The following is a 16,851-nucleotide window of genomic DNA, read 5'->3' on the forward strand; positions in this document are numbered from 1 at the left end:
GTCTGGGGTTGGCAGCAGCACTAACTCGCTTAGACCCTGAAAGACTGTTACCAGGAGTACTGGGAGCTTCCCGGAGGAGCCCCCCAATGCACAGAATCATACCACCAACACCAGTAATGATGTTAGGGTATGATTCCAACATGTTTGAAACTAAACATTCCCAGGTTAGATACAGCCATTACATAGTTAGCCATTGCGTAATGACGATGGCCACTTTATGTATCAAAATGGCTGGCTGCTCTTAGAAAGCCTGGAGAATCGATTCCAGGTTTGTAGGGTGTCCTACCCTTGCCGGGGCACCCCACACTTATAATCCAGCTCCCTGCCTTCAGGATTGAAGGGCCTGCCTAAGGGGTGACTTATAGGTTTTAGTATAGTGGCCTCAGATTTAAGAAAAACTATATTTGTCGTAAGTGGTGCTAGCACCAACTTACACCAGCTGCAATGGCAGGCCTGTAGTCCGTTTGAGTGGTCTCTCATGGATGGCACAATACATTTTGAAACCCAAGGGTGACCCCTGGTGTACGTATGCCCCAGGTACCTTAGTACCATATACTAGGGACTTATAAGGGTACACAAGTAGCCAATTGTAGTGTTACAGAAGTACTTACCATATCAATTTAGCAAAAGTGGGGGTAACCATGAAAGCCAATCCTACTTTCCTATACTCATTGAACAATATGGATACATAAAACTACTGAAATGGTAACAGGTTGTACTCATGGCTGGCTGTGGCATATGCAATGCTATGTCGCATTCACAGCCACCATGCTGATAAATTAGGATTTTTGTAATTTCAATATCATTAATGCGGGTAGAACTTGAGTCCAATAGCATTTTGAATATTTAGGTGAGACCTGAACTCAAAAAAAGGATGAGGTCTTAAACATCTATTATCGTATTGTTTGACTTAATATCAGTAATAATTATTTACACTTAAAAATCCTTTAAAGTTTTTTTTATAGGAAGGCTTTGCAACACTAAAGTTTTACTACAAACGAGAACTACTTTTTTCACAAACATGCTGCCAATTGATACGTACATGCAGATTTGTAAATCAGATTTATCATGTATTGCAGCTACAAAGGTTTTTCAGTGGAAACATTAATAAATCCACATTTTATTTTATCGCTTTTTAATGGAATTCACAAACAATGTCAGAGGATAATCAATTGGTAATAACATAAGTCAATATTTAAAATGCACAGTTATTACAAATTCAGAATAATAAAAAAGCACACATTACATTCAAGTCTTTGGAAAATATAATTACATATAAAATATAATTCCTTGTAGCATAAATTAAATTCTTATACAATTTACTCTCTGTTCAAGTCTTTTCTCTATTCTTTTTTTTGTTGTTTAAAATAGGTCTCTGGACTTCAGGCACTGAAAGCAGTATTTCTGAGAAATGCTTGCTTCTCCATTAATTTTCTAAATAGTCCATCTGTATTGGCTAGAAGTTCTTCATGCTTGCCGTGTTCGACGACTCTTCCCTGTGCAAGAACAGCAATAGCATCAGCATTTTGGATAGTAGAGAGACGATGGGCAATGATCAAGACTGTCCGTTCTTCCATAAGCCGATCAAGCGCCTCTTGGACCAAGTATTCATTTTCAGCATCAAGTGCACTAGGGACAAAAGCAACACAATTAGGTTTTGTTAAAGGAAGGTTTCAGTATATGACAAAAAATGTTGGAATGCAAGGTAATGATTAGTTTTCCAGGAAATATTCATTGTATAGTCAATTATGTTGTTCCTGTTGTTCATTACGTGAGGTGGGTTACGGCAAAAGTATTCTTGACAGAAAGATCTATATGATATAATGTTCATTTCAGTTACTTTTGCCTGGGTGTAAATTGTAGTTTGTATCCTTTTATATAACACAGCTTTTTATATAAATGTTGACTTTTAAGCATACACCTGTGCTGAATTTTGTTTCTTACTGAATGTTTTTCAGTTCTACCTTTGATTCATTGTTTGATCAAATAATTCATGTTTGACATTTGTTTGTACTAAGCTACTTATCAGGGCTTATAGAGAATTTATTTCATATATCTTTAAAAAACATTGATATCTAAAAGAATCCCTTGCAGGCACTATTACCTGATTAGTCCAATACATGCAGGACACATGTAGTACACAGTCATAAACCTGCAGTTTAAATACCCTCATGTGAGTACATGCTTCAAAGAAAATGTCATATTGCTTCTGCAGTATAACAAAAGGGCTACTTGAGCACCATCACAATTGGGAACACAAATAGGGCAAGTTATTGAGCTACAAAATGTCTTGGCCTTGATGGACAGTCTATCCAAGCAAAGCCAAATCATGAATATGCCATAAAAGCCAAAATTGAGCAGGCTCAAAACCTGCTATCTGTTTACTGCCTCTTAAATGTACTTTTGAAAGTAATAGTAACATTAGGTTGCCAAGACCGCTACAGCTCTCTGTGTGAGACCTTTAAAGGAAATCAAAACCGATGGAGAGGAGCTGGAGACTATGCAGTTAATCCAAGTAGAAGGAAGATCGGTAGTCCAAATAAGAACGAATAGAAGTAAAAATTTTTATTTTTATAATGGGAAAAGGAAGATAGAGACACGTGTTGCTGAGATTATAGAGCTGAAAATGACAAGTATGAGCCTTAAAAAAAATGTGAGTGGTGAGGGAGGAAAAGGGGTTGAAAAATATAACACACTAAATAGGTAGAGGCAGAGAAAGCCTAAGGAGGGACAGTGACGGAGAGGAGTTGGCTGTGAGGGTGGGGACATAAATGGACAACAGGCTGGAAAATAATATACCTGTTTTAGTGACATTGAAATGAAGGGAAGGATATATATATATATATATATATTTTGTAATCACGCCATTAACCCAATTAATTAAAGTTTAATTATGGACTTCATTTCCCGGCATACCACTCACTGGAGAGTGTATGCTAATTGGGTTAATGGCGTGATGTTCAAATCCGGATTTTACCTGTCTCCCTCTCCCATGATTAAGGTGCAGGGGCACCGAAACGCGTCGGGACTCATACCAGTTGGGGCTGTGTTTTGTGGCGCTGAAAATAAAGATTTGTGAAAATCATCCCTGGTGGAGTGGCGTTTTCTACGATCTGGGGCATCTTGTAGGATATTTATATATATATATATATATATATATATATAATCATAATGATAATAATGAAGTGTGCCATGGTAGCATTTGTTGGCTTTATAAATGTCTTGAATATATTATGTGTTTGTAGGTGTGAAGAAAACTGGAAATAATGGGCTCGTTTCCTTAAGTTGATTTTAAATGGGTGGTGAAAAGAGGGCATTTTCCCTTTAAATATGACACTCTGTATATGCCACTCTATGACCCAGTGGAAGGCTTGTTGCCAAAACACGTAGGTCTTTTTTTTCTCCTCTAACACACATGCACTTTTGTTTGAAGAATATGAGATGAAAATAATAGAAAACTAAAGAATACGTTTGGCTATGAGTGTGTCGTCAAAGTAGGTTCTGTGTGTCATGAAAAGTTTGGGAGTGATTTGTGTAGTGGGGACCGAGAAATAGGGGTGCAAAATACTGGTGCGTTTGTAGTGTTAATTCCCATAGGAACGCGTTGTTGAACCTACAGCCCAACCCGCTGGTTGGAATTACACCAAATTTGGCAGAAAGGTAGATGTTGTTATGCAAATTGTGTTTTTTGTTATTATCTGGAGCAAATCTATTCAGTAGTTTTGGAGAAATTAAAACTGAACAAAAAAGTGACATCTCTGGTCATGGATATTTTACAGCTATTTTGGGGGGGGGGGCGCTGTTATTTCGTGGTGACATTGTCGTAAATCTCAAGCGTGCATCCCAACGGGAATGCTATGATTGGCTGGCCTCAACCTGGATAGAAAGTTGCGCCCACTAAATTATCGACCGGGAACAGTTCCCGGGGCTGAAAATTTGTGCAAAGCTAACATAAGGGGTCAGGGTGAAGGTACTCTGACCAAATGTTTGAGAAATGGGGGTGTTGGTGCCAGACGTTATGTGCCAAAATTGACTTTTTTTAATCATGCAAGATATTTGTGACAACAACGTGACCACCAGCGCGCTCCCTGTGTACCATCACAGGGACATCACGGCTATTGCAAAGTCATTGCGTATATTAGTGAAAAATATTTTTTAAATATATATATTTGTACACGCTCGCCGGTCATGGTCACACACATGTACACACTTACAAACTCATTCAGGCACTTATTCACCCATTCACGTACCCACTCACAAATTCAGGCACATACCCACTCAGAGACTCAAGCACCCACTTAAAAACCCACTCACACACATTTATGTACTCACAGAAGCACTGAGACACACACACACACCCACTGACAGACCCATTGAGACACACATACACCTACTCACACAGTCACAGACCCTCTCAGAGACTTATGCACTCACTCATACACTCAAACACTCACACACCCACTCACAGACTCTCAGATAAACACGCACCCTCTCACTGACCCACCCACTCATGCACCTACTCACTGACCCACCCAACAACTGAGCATTAGAGCTAACAAATTTTGAAATTTTAATGCCTATTCCTAATGTATCCGATTGAGGACTGAGTTTTAGATGATTTGACATGGTTAGTGCATAACTTGTGTGATGATTAATGGTTCTTGATTATGTTGATGACTTTTATGTATTTAACGTATTTTCTATGTTACTTTTATGGTTGTCAAACTGAATAAAGTTTGTTTACTGACTGACCCACCCAGACACTTGTCCTCCCAGTCACAGACCCACTCAGACTTATTCATCCCTTCACTGATACCCTCAGACTCACACCTATAGAACCATTCAGACACTCACGCTCCCTTTCATAGACCCACTGAGAGACTCATTTACTCACTCACAGACCCACTTAGACACTCATACATCCACTCACAGATCCAGTCAGATAGTCTTATGCTTACTTACAAATGCACAAAGTCGCTCATGCATGATGCACCCACTCATAGATGCACCGAGACAGTCACGCCGTTCATTACAGAACCATTGATAGACTGATGCCCCGTCTCACAGATCCACTCAAATACTTATACAGTGAATGAGAGACTTACAGATACAGTGATGTATGCAGTCACAGATTACAAGAAAAGTTATACACTGTCTTATAGAGATATTAAGGGAGTTATACATGCTTTTATAGAGTCATTTAGATAGTAATGTGTTTAGTGTGTTGGTTTTAATCCATTTTGCAGTTATAAGTTTTGAATGTGGTGGTGGCTGAAATGCACTGAAAAAACCAAAGGTTACAGGGACGTTATAGTTAGGAAATTCTAAAAAACCTTAGAAATTCACTGAAAAAATAAGGTTACAGGTACATTATAGTGAGGCTTACATTACCCTAGTACAAAACCAGAGTAATTCAGCAATTATAGTTACCTGAGCCAACTATTACTCACGCTTCCACAATGCACTGCTTATTACCTCACATATATCACTCATGACATGGTCAGTGCCATCACTGATGACATCTCAAATGATACCACTGATGACATCTGAAATTACATCACCGCGTGGGCCCCCTCCCCTCCCCTAAAATAAATTGTAAAAGAAAAAGAAATGGCCCAGTCCCCGGGGGTTAAAATGGCCTGGGGGAGGAGGGCCGCGCGACTCCCTTCCTTTAAAAAAATTATTAAAAATATCCTAGATTGGGGGCATGGCTGGCAGCGACCAAGATGGCCGCATAATCCCGGGGCGCTCCGGCGGCAACCATGAAGACCCCTAAATATCCGTGATTGATCCGTGAACTCCACGACGTTACACACCGGGGCCGGAGAGATGACATCCTCCGACGCCCAACGATGTGATTTACGCTCGGATCCGACCCCGGGGAGCCGAGTACCGGGGATCGGAGAGTGCGGGCCTGCTGCGGCCTACGCGGTGAAGGCCCACCAGAGAAGCACCGGCCTCGAGTGCAGAGCGGCCTGCCTTGGGAGTGCAGGTGGGCGGCTGACCGGCGCAGGACGCAGGGGGGGTTGCGAAGTGGCAGCGATCCCCGGAGAGAGAGGGATGCGGCGGTTGGGGCCCCCCCGGGTGTGTGCTGGTGTGGTGTACTGCCCTCTACGGAGCTGCGGTGAGTGGACTGCCCCCCCCCCCCCCGGGAAGCGGGGACAGAGAGGACAGGCCGGTGTGGCGGCACCCCTGCCGCATGGAGGCACAAGGCAGCAGAGCGGCCTGCAAATCCTTCCAAGACGACCCCGGGATATGGAGGCAGCGGGGGCGCACTGACTCCTGGAGGTGGCAGCGACAGAGGCCCTTGGTGACCAGGGAACCAAGGCCGGGGGCAACAACGGACAGCGGACCGGTGGGGGAGGTACGAGACCCCCGGTGGACGGCCCTCACGACCGGCTTGCATCAGTGGGGAAGTCCGGGTCTGCGGAAGCCACCCTTGCCTCTCCCAGGCGAGGTGGGTTGCGGAAGGAAAGCGACGGGCCCAGTGGTGGGCACCACATACCACGCACGGCCATGAGAAACAAGAAGTCCACAGTGACCCAAACCACCACTATGGACAACTACACGGCGGAGCAGGGAGGGGGAGCCGGGTCCCATGCTGGGGCCTTGGAGGAGCCCCGTGAACCATCCCTGTCCTCCATAATGCAGGCCATACAATCTTTGGGCACCACTCTGGAGTCTAAAATTGATAAAATGTCTATCGAACTAACGCTCCAGCGGGCGGACCTGAACAAGACGTCGGAGAAGGCCACTCAGAACGCCGCCGCCATTACGGACCTACATGGTGCTACCAAGCAGTTACAACAACAGGTCCAACAGCTCACACACCAACAGAGACAGATGGCGGCGCGGCTGGAGGACCAGGAAGGGAGGGCCCAAAGGAACAACCTGCGGGTCGTAGGTGTGCCGGAAAAAATGGAAGGGGCCAGCATGGAACTGTTCCTGGAAGATCTCATTCTCAATCGCCTGCAACCCAAAAGACTGACAACATTTTTCGTGGTGGAGCGGGCGCACAGGGCACCGATCCCGCCGCCACGCCTGGTGGTCCCGCCGCGCACCATCATCACGCGGATTCTCACCTACAGAGACAGGGACGCAATCCTGCAGGCCGCCCGGCAACATGGGGACCTTTGGGTGGAAAATGACACGATACGCTTCTTCCCAGACTTCACACTCAAGGTCCATCAGGAACGCCGTTCATTTGACGCCGTCAAGAGAGAACTCAGAGAACGCACAGTCAAGTACATGATGTTCTTCCCGGCGCGGCTCATATGAACGACGTGATGGCTAGGGAGTTAGACCGATTGCCGCCCCCACTGCGTAGAGGAGGGGCGAACCACCTCAGGGACTTTGCGCATGCGCTGGGTCTGATGGATCTCTGGAAGACGCACAACCCGCAGGCTACACAATACACACATGTCTCTGCGACCCATGGCTCGTCCTCCAGGATCGATTACATATTCACAAGGGCAGATTGAGTGAGCCCCTTCAGGGACAGACATCATAAAGCTAGAGGGATCTCTGACCATTCACCGGTGGGGGTTCAGATGGTGGGTCCCAGGCGAGATTGGAGTGTCCCCCTCGGCTTGATGCCTTTTTATTTAAGGATAGGGAGTTTCAGGAGAGGTTCCGAGAGAGGGTGGATCATTACTTTGAGGACAATGTAGGGTCTGTGAGCTCCCCCGGGGTAGTATGGGAAGCATTCCAGACAGTGGCCAGGGATTTTGTACAGGCCAAGGTTGGTTGGGAGTGTCAGGTTTCGTGATGCTCCTTAGGATCAGGAAGATGCTATATGGGTCCCACTCCCAGATCGTTCCGAAATCAGAATTAATAACAATGGGATCAAGTCAGATCAGGCAGGGGAAAGGTTGGGTAGGGACAACCACAATATCTACTCTCAATAAGTCTCACTAAACCCTGGTTACCTTAACAGCAGACCCCTGTGCAGATATACATCAGATATTCAGAAACCCTCGCCATCCGGCGATAACCTTGCAGTCTGATATACCGCAAAATAAAGATCAAACCAAACATAGAAACCAGACCTAAAGTTCGGCTGATAGCAGCAAGCAATGTGCTAAGGAAGTCGTAGTTACTACACTAAACGACTCTTCTTGAAACTAGAATGTCTATAAATCACTCTGGGCGTGGCTTCCACGGTGTCTAGAAACCGCCGCCCTAATAGAAGTTAATTATCAGCGCTCCTCCTCACGGGGGATCAACACGCTGTCCCAGTATTAGGCTTCCAAACAAAACAAACTCCTTAACCTTCACGGCTTCTCTCCGTCCGGAGGAATCACCGTTAAGGTACTATGATGCCTTCGTTACTGTCAGAGCTGAAAAGGCTGGTTCCCCCCCGTCTTGCTCCGTGGATTGTTTTCTCCAAAACACGATAGGCGAGAAACAGAGCCGCGACCCGACTCTGACCCTCCCTACCTTACAGCTGACGAAGTCCGGAATCCTCCGTTCCGCTTCGGGGGTTACCTCGCATGGCAGCGTGAGTCGGCAACTATCCAGCTCCCGCAGTCTTCGCCTGCCGTTGCGAGGTCTTGCCGATGAGTACAGAAATTCCAATGAATTACGCACGCGCGGAAGTGCGTCTTTGCTCCTTTTGACCGCGCCTCCTCCCGCTAGGCTTTCTGGGACTTGTAGTCCTAAAAATTCGGCAGGCACGGTCTGCTTAGTTCCTGACAGGGAGACGGCGTAAAGAAAAACATGCGCAGGTGGAAAAACTGGAATTGGAGCTTCACGCTCTGAAGGATGGGATGGGGCTTACCCAGGAGCAGGAGCAGGACAGGCAGCATACAGCACGCCTCCTAAGCAAGGAGTTAAGGGACGTACTGACGGAACAGGCACGAGCACATGCACTTGCCACCCAGCGGCAGGTGTATGACTTGGGAGACAAGGCAAATAGAATGATCGCCTGGGTAGAAAAAAGAGATTGGGAGCGCGGTTCGGTACCGGGAATAGAGCGACCGGACGGGCCGGTCAGCACCACTAGTGTGGCGATTGTTGAGGGCTTCGCACGCTACTATGAGGAAGTCTACCGATATCAAACGACTAGAGAGGAGAGGGAGTGTAGTGAATTCCTAGCCCCCTTGTGGCTGCCCCTACTGGAGTCTGTGGACTGGGATATTCTGGATGCAGATATAACGGTCAAAGAAGTGGAGGAGGCCATGGGGGACTTACAGACGGGTAAGGCCCCGGGGCCCAACGGGTTCCCGGCAGAAGCGTTTGGGTGCGTGGCAATGCGCACGGCACCACACATATTCAATATGTTTCATGAGGCGCGAGAGACTGGACAGCTTCCGATGGACTTACGGCTGGCAACGATCGTAGTGAACCATAAGGCCGGGAAGCCGCAAGGGGAATGCAGCTCCTACAGACCTATATCCCTGCTCAACTATGAGACGAAGGTCCTCAGGAAGATCCTGGCCACACCCCTGGGTGCAGTGATACAAACACTGGTCCATCCGGACCAGTCAGGCTTTATGCTCCATAGAAGCACACAACTCAATCTGCGACGCCTGTTTGGGGTCCTGCAAGCAGTCAGTAAGCGACAGGAAGTGCCGGCGGCACTGCTATCTCTTGATGCCCGTATGGCTTTCGATAGTATTGAATGGAGTTACCTTTATGCAGTTTTGGAGAAGCTAGGATTTGGGGACAACTTCTGTGCCTGGGTGAAGCTCCTCTACACAGAGCCCTTGGCGAGAGTCCGGGTTAATGGGGCTATGTCACGAGAATTTCAACTGGGACGCGGCACGAGCCAGGGCTGTCTCCTTTACCCTACTCTCTTTGCTCTAGCGCTGGAGCCACTGGCGCATTGGGTTCGTACGGACCCTGAGGTGAGGGGCATAGACCTGGGGGGTGGCTGGGAGGAACGCATATCGATTTTGCTGTATGCCCAGAGGCCATCTGAGTCCATACAAAGGCTGATGGTCATACTACGCACGTTTGGGGAATACTCCGGATATCGCATCAACTGGAGTAAGTCCCTGGGTTATGTCCTGGCGGGGCCCCAGCCTCAAATTGTGTAAGACTGCGAGGGTCTAATCTGGCGTACAGAGTTCAGATACTTGGGAATCTGGGTCACACCATCTGACACAGAATTCCTCCGTCTGAATGTGCAGACACAACTGGAACGCCTTCACAGCGACGTGATGCACTGGAGGACCCTCCCGCTCTCCCTAATGGGCCGTGCCGTCTTATTCAAGATGATGGCCCTGCCCTGATTGCTCTATGCACTGCAGAGCTCGCCCTTCCCGATCCCAGAGCACGTATTCAAAACAGTAGAGTCATAGCAACGCTCATTATTGTGGAGTGGAGGGTGCCCGAGAATAGTTCTTAAAAAACGACAACGGGGAATGTACGAGGGAGGGTTGGCGGTGCCCGACATTCGTCTCTACTATTGGGCGACACAGCTAGTCAATATAAATGGTTGGGTGTTTGCCCCACAGGAGGAACCCGCGTACCGAGTGGACCGTATGGCACTGGGGGAGGACTCATACTTGGAGGCCTTATACTCTAAAACCAGACGCAACAGAACCTTGCCGCCTCAGACAGCGGTGGTGGTAGAGGTGTGGAAAAGGGCAACGAAGTTACTGGGATGGTAGGCGAAACGTACGGACCGTACACCTTTGTGGAAAGGCGACTTCCTTCGGGAGGTTGCAAAGCTGCGAGACCTGTGCCAGTGGAGCCTGATAGGCATAGACATGTTGGGGGACGTATGGAAGAGGGGAAAACTGGTGGATTTCGCGAGTCTGCAGACGGAGTTCCACATGGGTGATGGAGAATTTCTGCATTACCAACAACTCAAACATGCCATACACCCACATCTGCCGCAGGGGGAACAGCTACCTGAATACACCCCACTTGAGGATAGGCTACTGCTTGACCCTATGATTGATAAAGCTATCTCCCTTACCTATAAAAAGCTTGTTAATAACCTTCCGGACACACTGGGCCCTTTGAGAGAAAAATAGGAGTCGGATCTTGGCTTAATGGAAGATGATGAATGGAATGAGGCTTTGCAGTGCCCTAGAGAGGTTGCGATCAGGGCTAGATTCAGACTGGTATGGACATTGAGGCAGCATGCGCGCCACCGTATCTCACACAGAGTGGGAATAACGGCCCAAGAGGCATGCATGTTCACAGACCGCAGCCCTGAACTGGCGGAAGAGAAAATCATCTTACCGAAATGCTCCAATTTCTTGGATTCCCTGTCCAGTGGTGCGGTACGGAATGTGCTCGGGGACGCAGAGGCTTGGACAACCAAGCTTTCAGGGGTGGGTTGTAGGGAAAGGAAAAGGGGGTCACCCCGGGCCGGACAATGGCGTCAGGCCACGTTCCTATCCACAGGAGCCCCTGTGTTGGGGCTGGACCAGGTGCCCAAAAAAGAATGTCCGAAAGTGCATCGTTAAAAGGCAGCAGTGGCTCCGAAGAGGTAGCTGACGGCTGAAGCACTTCTGTCAGGAGGTTAGTCCTGATGGCCACTGTCTGGAGCTCGAGGTGGAGGGCCTCAGCCGCCCTACGCAACATCACTGCGTAACTTGAACCCTCCTCCGTAACAACGTTAGGAAGAGACAGCATGCCAAGGTCAGGAGAGGTATTAAGACCACTGTCATCCCCCAACTCCTCTGCCCAGTCCGGGTCAAACTCACATTGTGCTGTGAGAGGGTCCTCAGACCCCTCCCAGTTTTCCCCTTCCTCCGAAAGTTGATAAACAGGCTGTTGGACTTGGCCCTTCTGGCATGTTCACCCCTAAACTTTTTGCTTTTTAATTGTGAATTGGTGGTAGTGATTTTTGGTTTCTGTGCACTTTACCACTGTGTCCCAGGGTAAAGTGCGTGCGTGTAGTGAAATTGGACTGCCCTCCCATAAGAATGCATGGGGAATGTATGTGTCCATGTTAGTTCCTGATGCGTGGGGAGTGCAAGCTCGAGTTTGGTATGTGCGGATTCGTGTGATTAAATGCTGGGCGATGACGTGTGCGGCGTGAATGTGTCTAGTGAGGAAGTGCAACTTCTAGAAGTTGGTGTGCCTGTGCAGTGAAGGTGCTGGCGTGTGATTGGCTGGAGCTGGCTGGTGTGCCAGGCTCCAGGAGTCAGGATGGGTCTGCCCCGGTGGTGAATGGGAGATCTGCAAGTTGATGGCTGGGGAGGAGTGCACCTGGGACCTGAATAGGGCTGGGCTTTCCCCCACACAATGCTGGCTCCGCCCCCTGTGCTGCGACTGATGACCCTACCCATCCTGTGAATAGGCAGAGGGGCTGAGCAAAACAAAGTGCTCAGGAACCAGTTGTATCTGGTTCGCCCCTTGCCTGCACCTTTAGACCTAAAGGATTGTAATGTATAAAAAGGGGCTGTGTCCCCTTGAAAAGTGTTCTCTGTTCCTGATCCTGACTGGAGGGGGGCCTGCTGCTGCTGGGCGCCAGGAGGACCGCCACTAGGACTGCCTCCCCGCCTGGAGGGCCCAGCCTTGCCCCCCTTGCTTTTTCCTTCCTAAAGGACTTTTTGCTTTGCTATACTTCCCCTGGACTTGGGAGGGGGACCATAGCGCTTGGGAGCGCTTTATTTGTCCCTCCAGCGCTGACTGACTCAAGGAGGCTGTAATTCCTATCCCAAGGGATCCCCCGGCTTGGGGATCCCCCTTGTGTTGCTTGTTTTCAAGGCAGGTACCCACCCTGCTTGTTTGCCGCCATTTGTGCCCTTTTTTTGGGTAATCTGAGTAGGTGCCCGCTTTTATTTATTTATTTCGAGGGAGCCCACCCCTCATCTGTTGCCGTATTGAAATCACCGCCGCGCTGCCATTGGCTGCCGCAGCCACGACCCGGAAGTACTGACTGCCAAACCGGAAGGCAGGCACAAGACGCCCGGACGTGGACGGTACCGGCGAGTCTCCCTTCCGCTTCCCCCAGTCTGGGGAAGCCTAGGACTCAAGGAGAGCCTCTGTAGAGTACCGGCCGCTGCCGGTGAGAAGCCGGGAAGAGAAACCACCGCAGGAGCCCCGAGGAGCCGGAGCTCCAGTGCAGCAACCAACCGGTGAGTGAGCCTCCGAGCGGGATTCCGACCCTGGGGGCATTGGTAACTTAGAGCCCGAGGCCCCACGATGACAGGGGCATTTGTTTACTTAGAGGCTGCGAGGCTCTCCTGAGGCCCCAGTTACGTCTGCAGAGCCCACGAGGGCTCCGGGGGCATTTGCGATTTCGAGTCCCCCAGAGAGGGATTCCAACAACGACCGGGCCATTCTTTATTCGAGCCTGAGAGGCTCAAGGGCATTTCTTTTATTTCGAGCCGCAGAGGCTCCGTGGCACAATTCTACTTCGAGTCCCCCGAGAGGTACTCCAACGTCTTTGGGGGCATTTTGGATTGGTAGTGCAGCCCCGGAAGGCAGCGGGCCGCTCCCACCTTGCCCCACAGTTGTTCTTGAGCTCAGCGAGGCTCAAGGGGCAACAAGTGTTTTGGTGGCCAGAGCCTGCGAGGCTCCTGCATCCAAGGAGGCAGGCTGTGTTCAGAGCCCACGATTCCGAGAGCGATGGCGCTTCTTCCACTTCTTGGAACGCTTTATCTTCCCTGATCCAGAGTACGAAGACTTCGATCCCGACGAACAGTGGTGGCAGCTCCGTGACCGGTCCCTCGACCTCCCACGGGACCGGGACCTTGAGCGGCACAGAGCTGACTGCCAGGCTTTATAGGTTAGACAGCACATTTTAAATGTTATTCTGTTCTTTATTGGCAGTGAGTGAAGGGATTTTAGGAGGGGAGCAGAAGCTGATGTAGGTGGTTGATACAAATTAACCCCACTGCTGTGTTTTGCATGACCTGTAGTTTCTATAATAGAGGCTTACTGGCAGAGGCCAGTAGGGCGTTGCCCTAATACAGCTGACACACGACAAGAGCCTGCACCAATGTCTTCCTAGCAAAAAAGGATAGAAATGGAAAAATGTTTGTCAATAGACACAGCATGTAGAATCAAGTGCCCGTTGTAGATTGGACTTGGTCTTTCATATTAAGTTCCTGATCTAACTAGAATCCCTAGAGGTGTGATTCACCATCTGGGGGATGTACACCTCCTGAAAACCTATTTTTCCCACCTGCCTGGGTGCACATGTGCATGGGGGCAAGGGGAAGGCCTTTTCCTCCTTTGAGAGGCAGCCTGGTTACATGTCACAGGCATTGAAGTCTTTGAAGCTCATAGCCTTGATGTGCCACTTTACCAGCCATCCGGGAGGGAGGTGCAATCTCTTTCCCATCCAGGCCTTTGTTTCTGACTCCTGGGAGAATTAACAACTCCTGGCAGGGGGGGCAGATTCCTGTTTTGGTGGCACCAGCTGTAGTCTGGCAGCAACAGCACAGGAAAGGTTGGAGCAACTCAACCAGGCGGGCAACCTCTATGGTAGCCACCTGGGTGTATACCACATCCTCCTCGACACAAGTTTCATGTCAGGGCTGATGAGTCATGTTATTTGATTCAATCAAACATCTCTTTATTTGATTCAAAGAATCATTAGAGCATGCAAACACATCCCCAAAACTTTACAGTTTTAGCCCATCTAGTACAAATGTATAAAAACAGGCTTTCAAAGATAAAATACTTAAAAACAAAGCATATAAAAATTATATGTTTTTCTTAGATGAAGCATTACACTGAGATCATGAATTATTTAGAAAATGTTATAAATACAGTACATAAATTACTATTCAATTGACACATACAACTCTAGTTTTCTTATTCCTTATATAACTGGCAGCCAACAAAAATGTACTAACGCCCATTACCACAAGTTGGGAGCTATCAGATTGCCTCTAGATAGCTCCTACTATTCACTCTTCTGAACAGGGGCTTAATCCACTTTCGTCTAGGTGTTGCATAAGCTGTGCAGAATAATAAGACATGCGCAATATCCTCGTTCGCGCCTACTAGGCACAACGTGCATCTATGGTCGCTTTCAATCAAGTCGGACTTTACCCATTTAGTTGTGAAACTGTTGACTTAGATTATCCCATACTTAAATTTCATGTAGAGTGATATTGCCAATTGCGGTTTGATCTCGTCTAAAAAAGGCTCAAAACTCAGGGTCAATTTAAAAGACAAAAATTGTGATGTCAGCCTCCCTGACTCGGGGTTTAAAGTGATCTTGTGCAAAATAAATTCTCAATATACATTCCTGATCTCTCTCTTTGAGTCAGGAATCAACAGGTTCGGAATTGCCCAGTACCGGCTCAGGCCTAGATCTAAGAGCCATTTGCGAATATGGGGAGCCAGGGCAGAGTAACATATACTCCAATTACAGGAGCTCCCGCAGAGTCTGTCTATAGGTCTCTAGTTCTTCTGTTATCCAGATTCTAACCCAGTAGGCCAAAAGTCTCCAAATAGCAAGATGGTCTAGCCTTTTTATCCCAATGTCATATGTGAGTGGGGTCTTTGGGGTATTTGTTGGTAAACGTGTAGATATTCTCAAGATTTTGTTTTCCCCATTAATGGCAGCAGATTATCGCCTCCCCATAACTCAGATCCATAAAGTGAGGCAGATTGGGCTCTGGCTTTATAAACTTCTAGACCAGGAGTAATAGCCTTGGATGCAGTCAAATACTGCTTCTTCGCAATAGGAATAGAATTCTGCATTAACATGGTGTTGGATTTATTTATTTGTGTCTTCCATGTGAGTTTTTAATCTATTTTAACGCCTAAATATACAAAGTTGGAACACACTCCAAAAGCTCCCCATTCAAAGCTAATCTTTTTTGGAAGTTTTTGTGTGGTTTGATAACCATATACTTAGTTTTGTTAGGGTTTATCTCTAATCCTTTTGTTTTGCAATACTTATCAAGGCTATCAAGTACATTTTGGAGGCCCCTCAGGGTTTGTGACAGCAATATTGTGTTGTCAGCAAATGTGAGAGCACAAATATGTTTGCCTCCAAGCTTGGGTGCGTCATGTAAGGCCAATTGCAAAAACTCTACGATGCGTTCACATATAATAGGAACAGTATGGGTGCCAGGACACTGCCCAGGAGCACACCTCTCCTAATCGAGATTTCCTCTGTGAGCTCCCCTCCTGCACCCCAGCGGACCTTTGTAAAGTTCCCTCCATGAAGCCTTATGATCTGGGTTAGGATCTCCTCTGGGACTCCCTGCTTCTGCAAAGATTTTCACAGACAATCTCTCGGGATGGAATCGAAAGCTGCCTTCAAGTCGATGAAGGCGGCATATAAATGTCCTTGCTTTATTTTAGTGTACTTCCACGCTATACTAAAAAGTCTAAAAACTTGATCGATTGTGCTTATTTTCTGCCTAAACCTGGCCTGGCATAGTGAGAGGATATCTTTCTCTTCTATCCAAGTGCTTAGCGTAGCCAAAATTTGTTTGGCATACACCTTTTGGGGGATGTCTATCAGACTAATAGGTCTGTAGTTTGCTGGATCAGCTCTACTTCCCTTTTTGTGGATAGGGACTATCTCGGCCCCCTTCCGAGATTCTGGGATAGCCTCTCCCCTAGCTATTGCGTTACACAATTGGTTCATATATGGAACCCACACATCTGGAGCATGAGCAAAAGGTCACCTGGGATCTTATCAGGCCCAGGAGCCGTTGCTGGCTTAACAGTGGCTACGGCAAGTGCAGTATCCTCTAAGTTGAATTGGAGGGGTATAGTTTGTGCTAGCAGCGGAGGCTCCTCATAGGGAGTTTGCAGATCTGGGGCGAGCACATCTAATACCGCATAAAGATTGGAGAATTTATTGGATTCCAAACATGACATATTTCTGCAGTACCATAATGGAGCTGCCAACTATGGGTTGTCTCGGTTGCCAGTCCATGTTATCCAATGGGCCACCAATCATTTATTGTA

General features: G+C 47.8%; 1 protein-coding gene across 2 annotated transcripts in view; it reads right to left on the bottom strand.

Moving 5' to 3' along the window:
- Positions 1-1,118: 1,118 nt before the first annotated feature.
- ABCB10 (ATP binding cassette subfamily B member 10) overlaps positions 1,119-16,851 on the bottom strand; it is an 878,274-nt gene continuing 862,541 nt past the window's right edge. For both annotated transcript variants that reach the window (XM_078648832.1, XM_078648833.1), the window contains exon 13: positions 1,119-1,629. In XM_078648832.1, coding sequence (XP_078504958.1) covers positions 1,383-1,629 — 247 coding nt within the window. In that variant the 3' untranslated portion in view covers positions 1,119-1,382. The remainder of the gene's footprint in view (positions 1,630-16,851) is intronic.

Source organism: Lissotriton helveticus, chromosome 6, assembly GCF_964261635.1.
Source record: "Lissotriton helveticus chromosome 6, aLisHel1.1, whole genome shotgun sequence".
Lineage (NCBI taxonomy): Eukaryota > Metazoa > Chordata > Amphibia > Caudata > Salamandridae > Lissotriton > Lissotriton helveticus.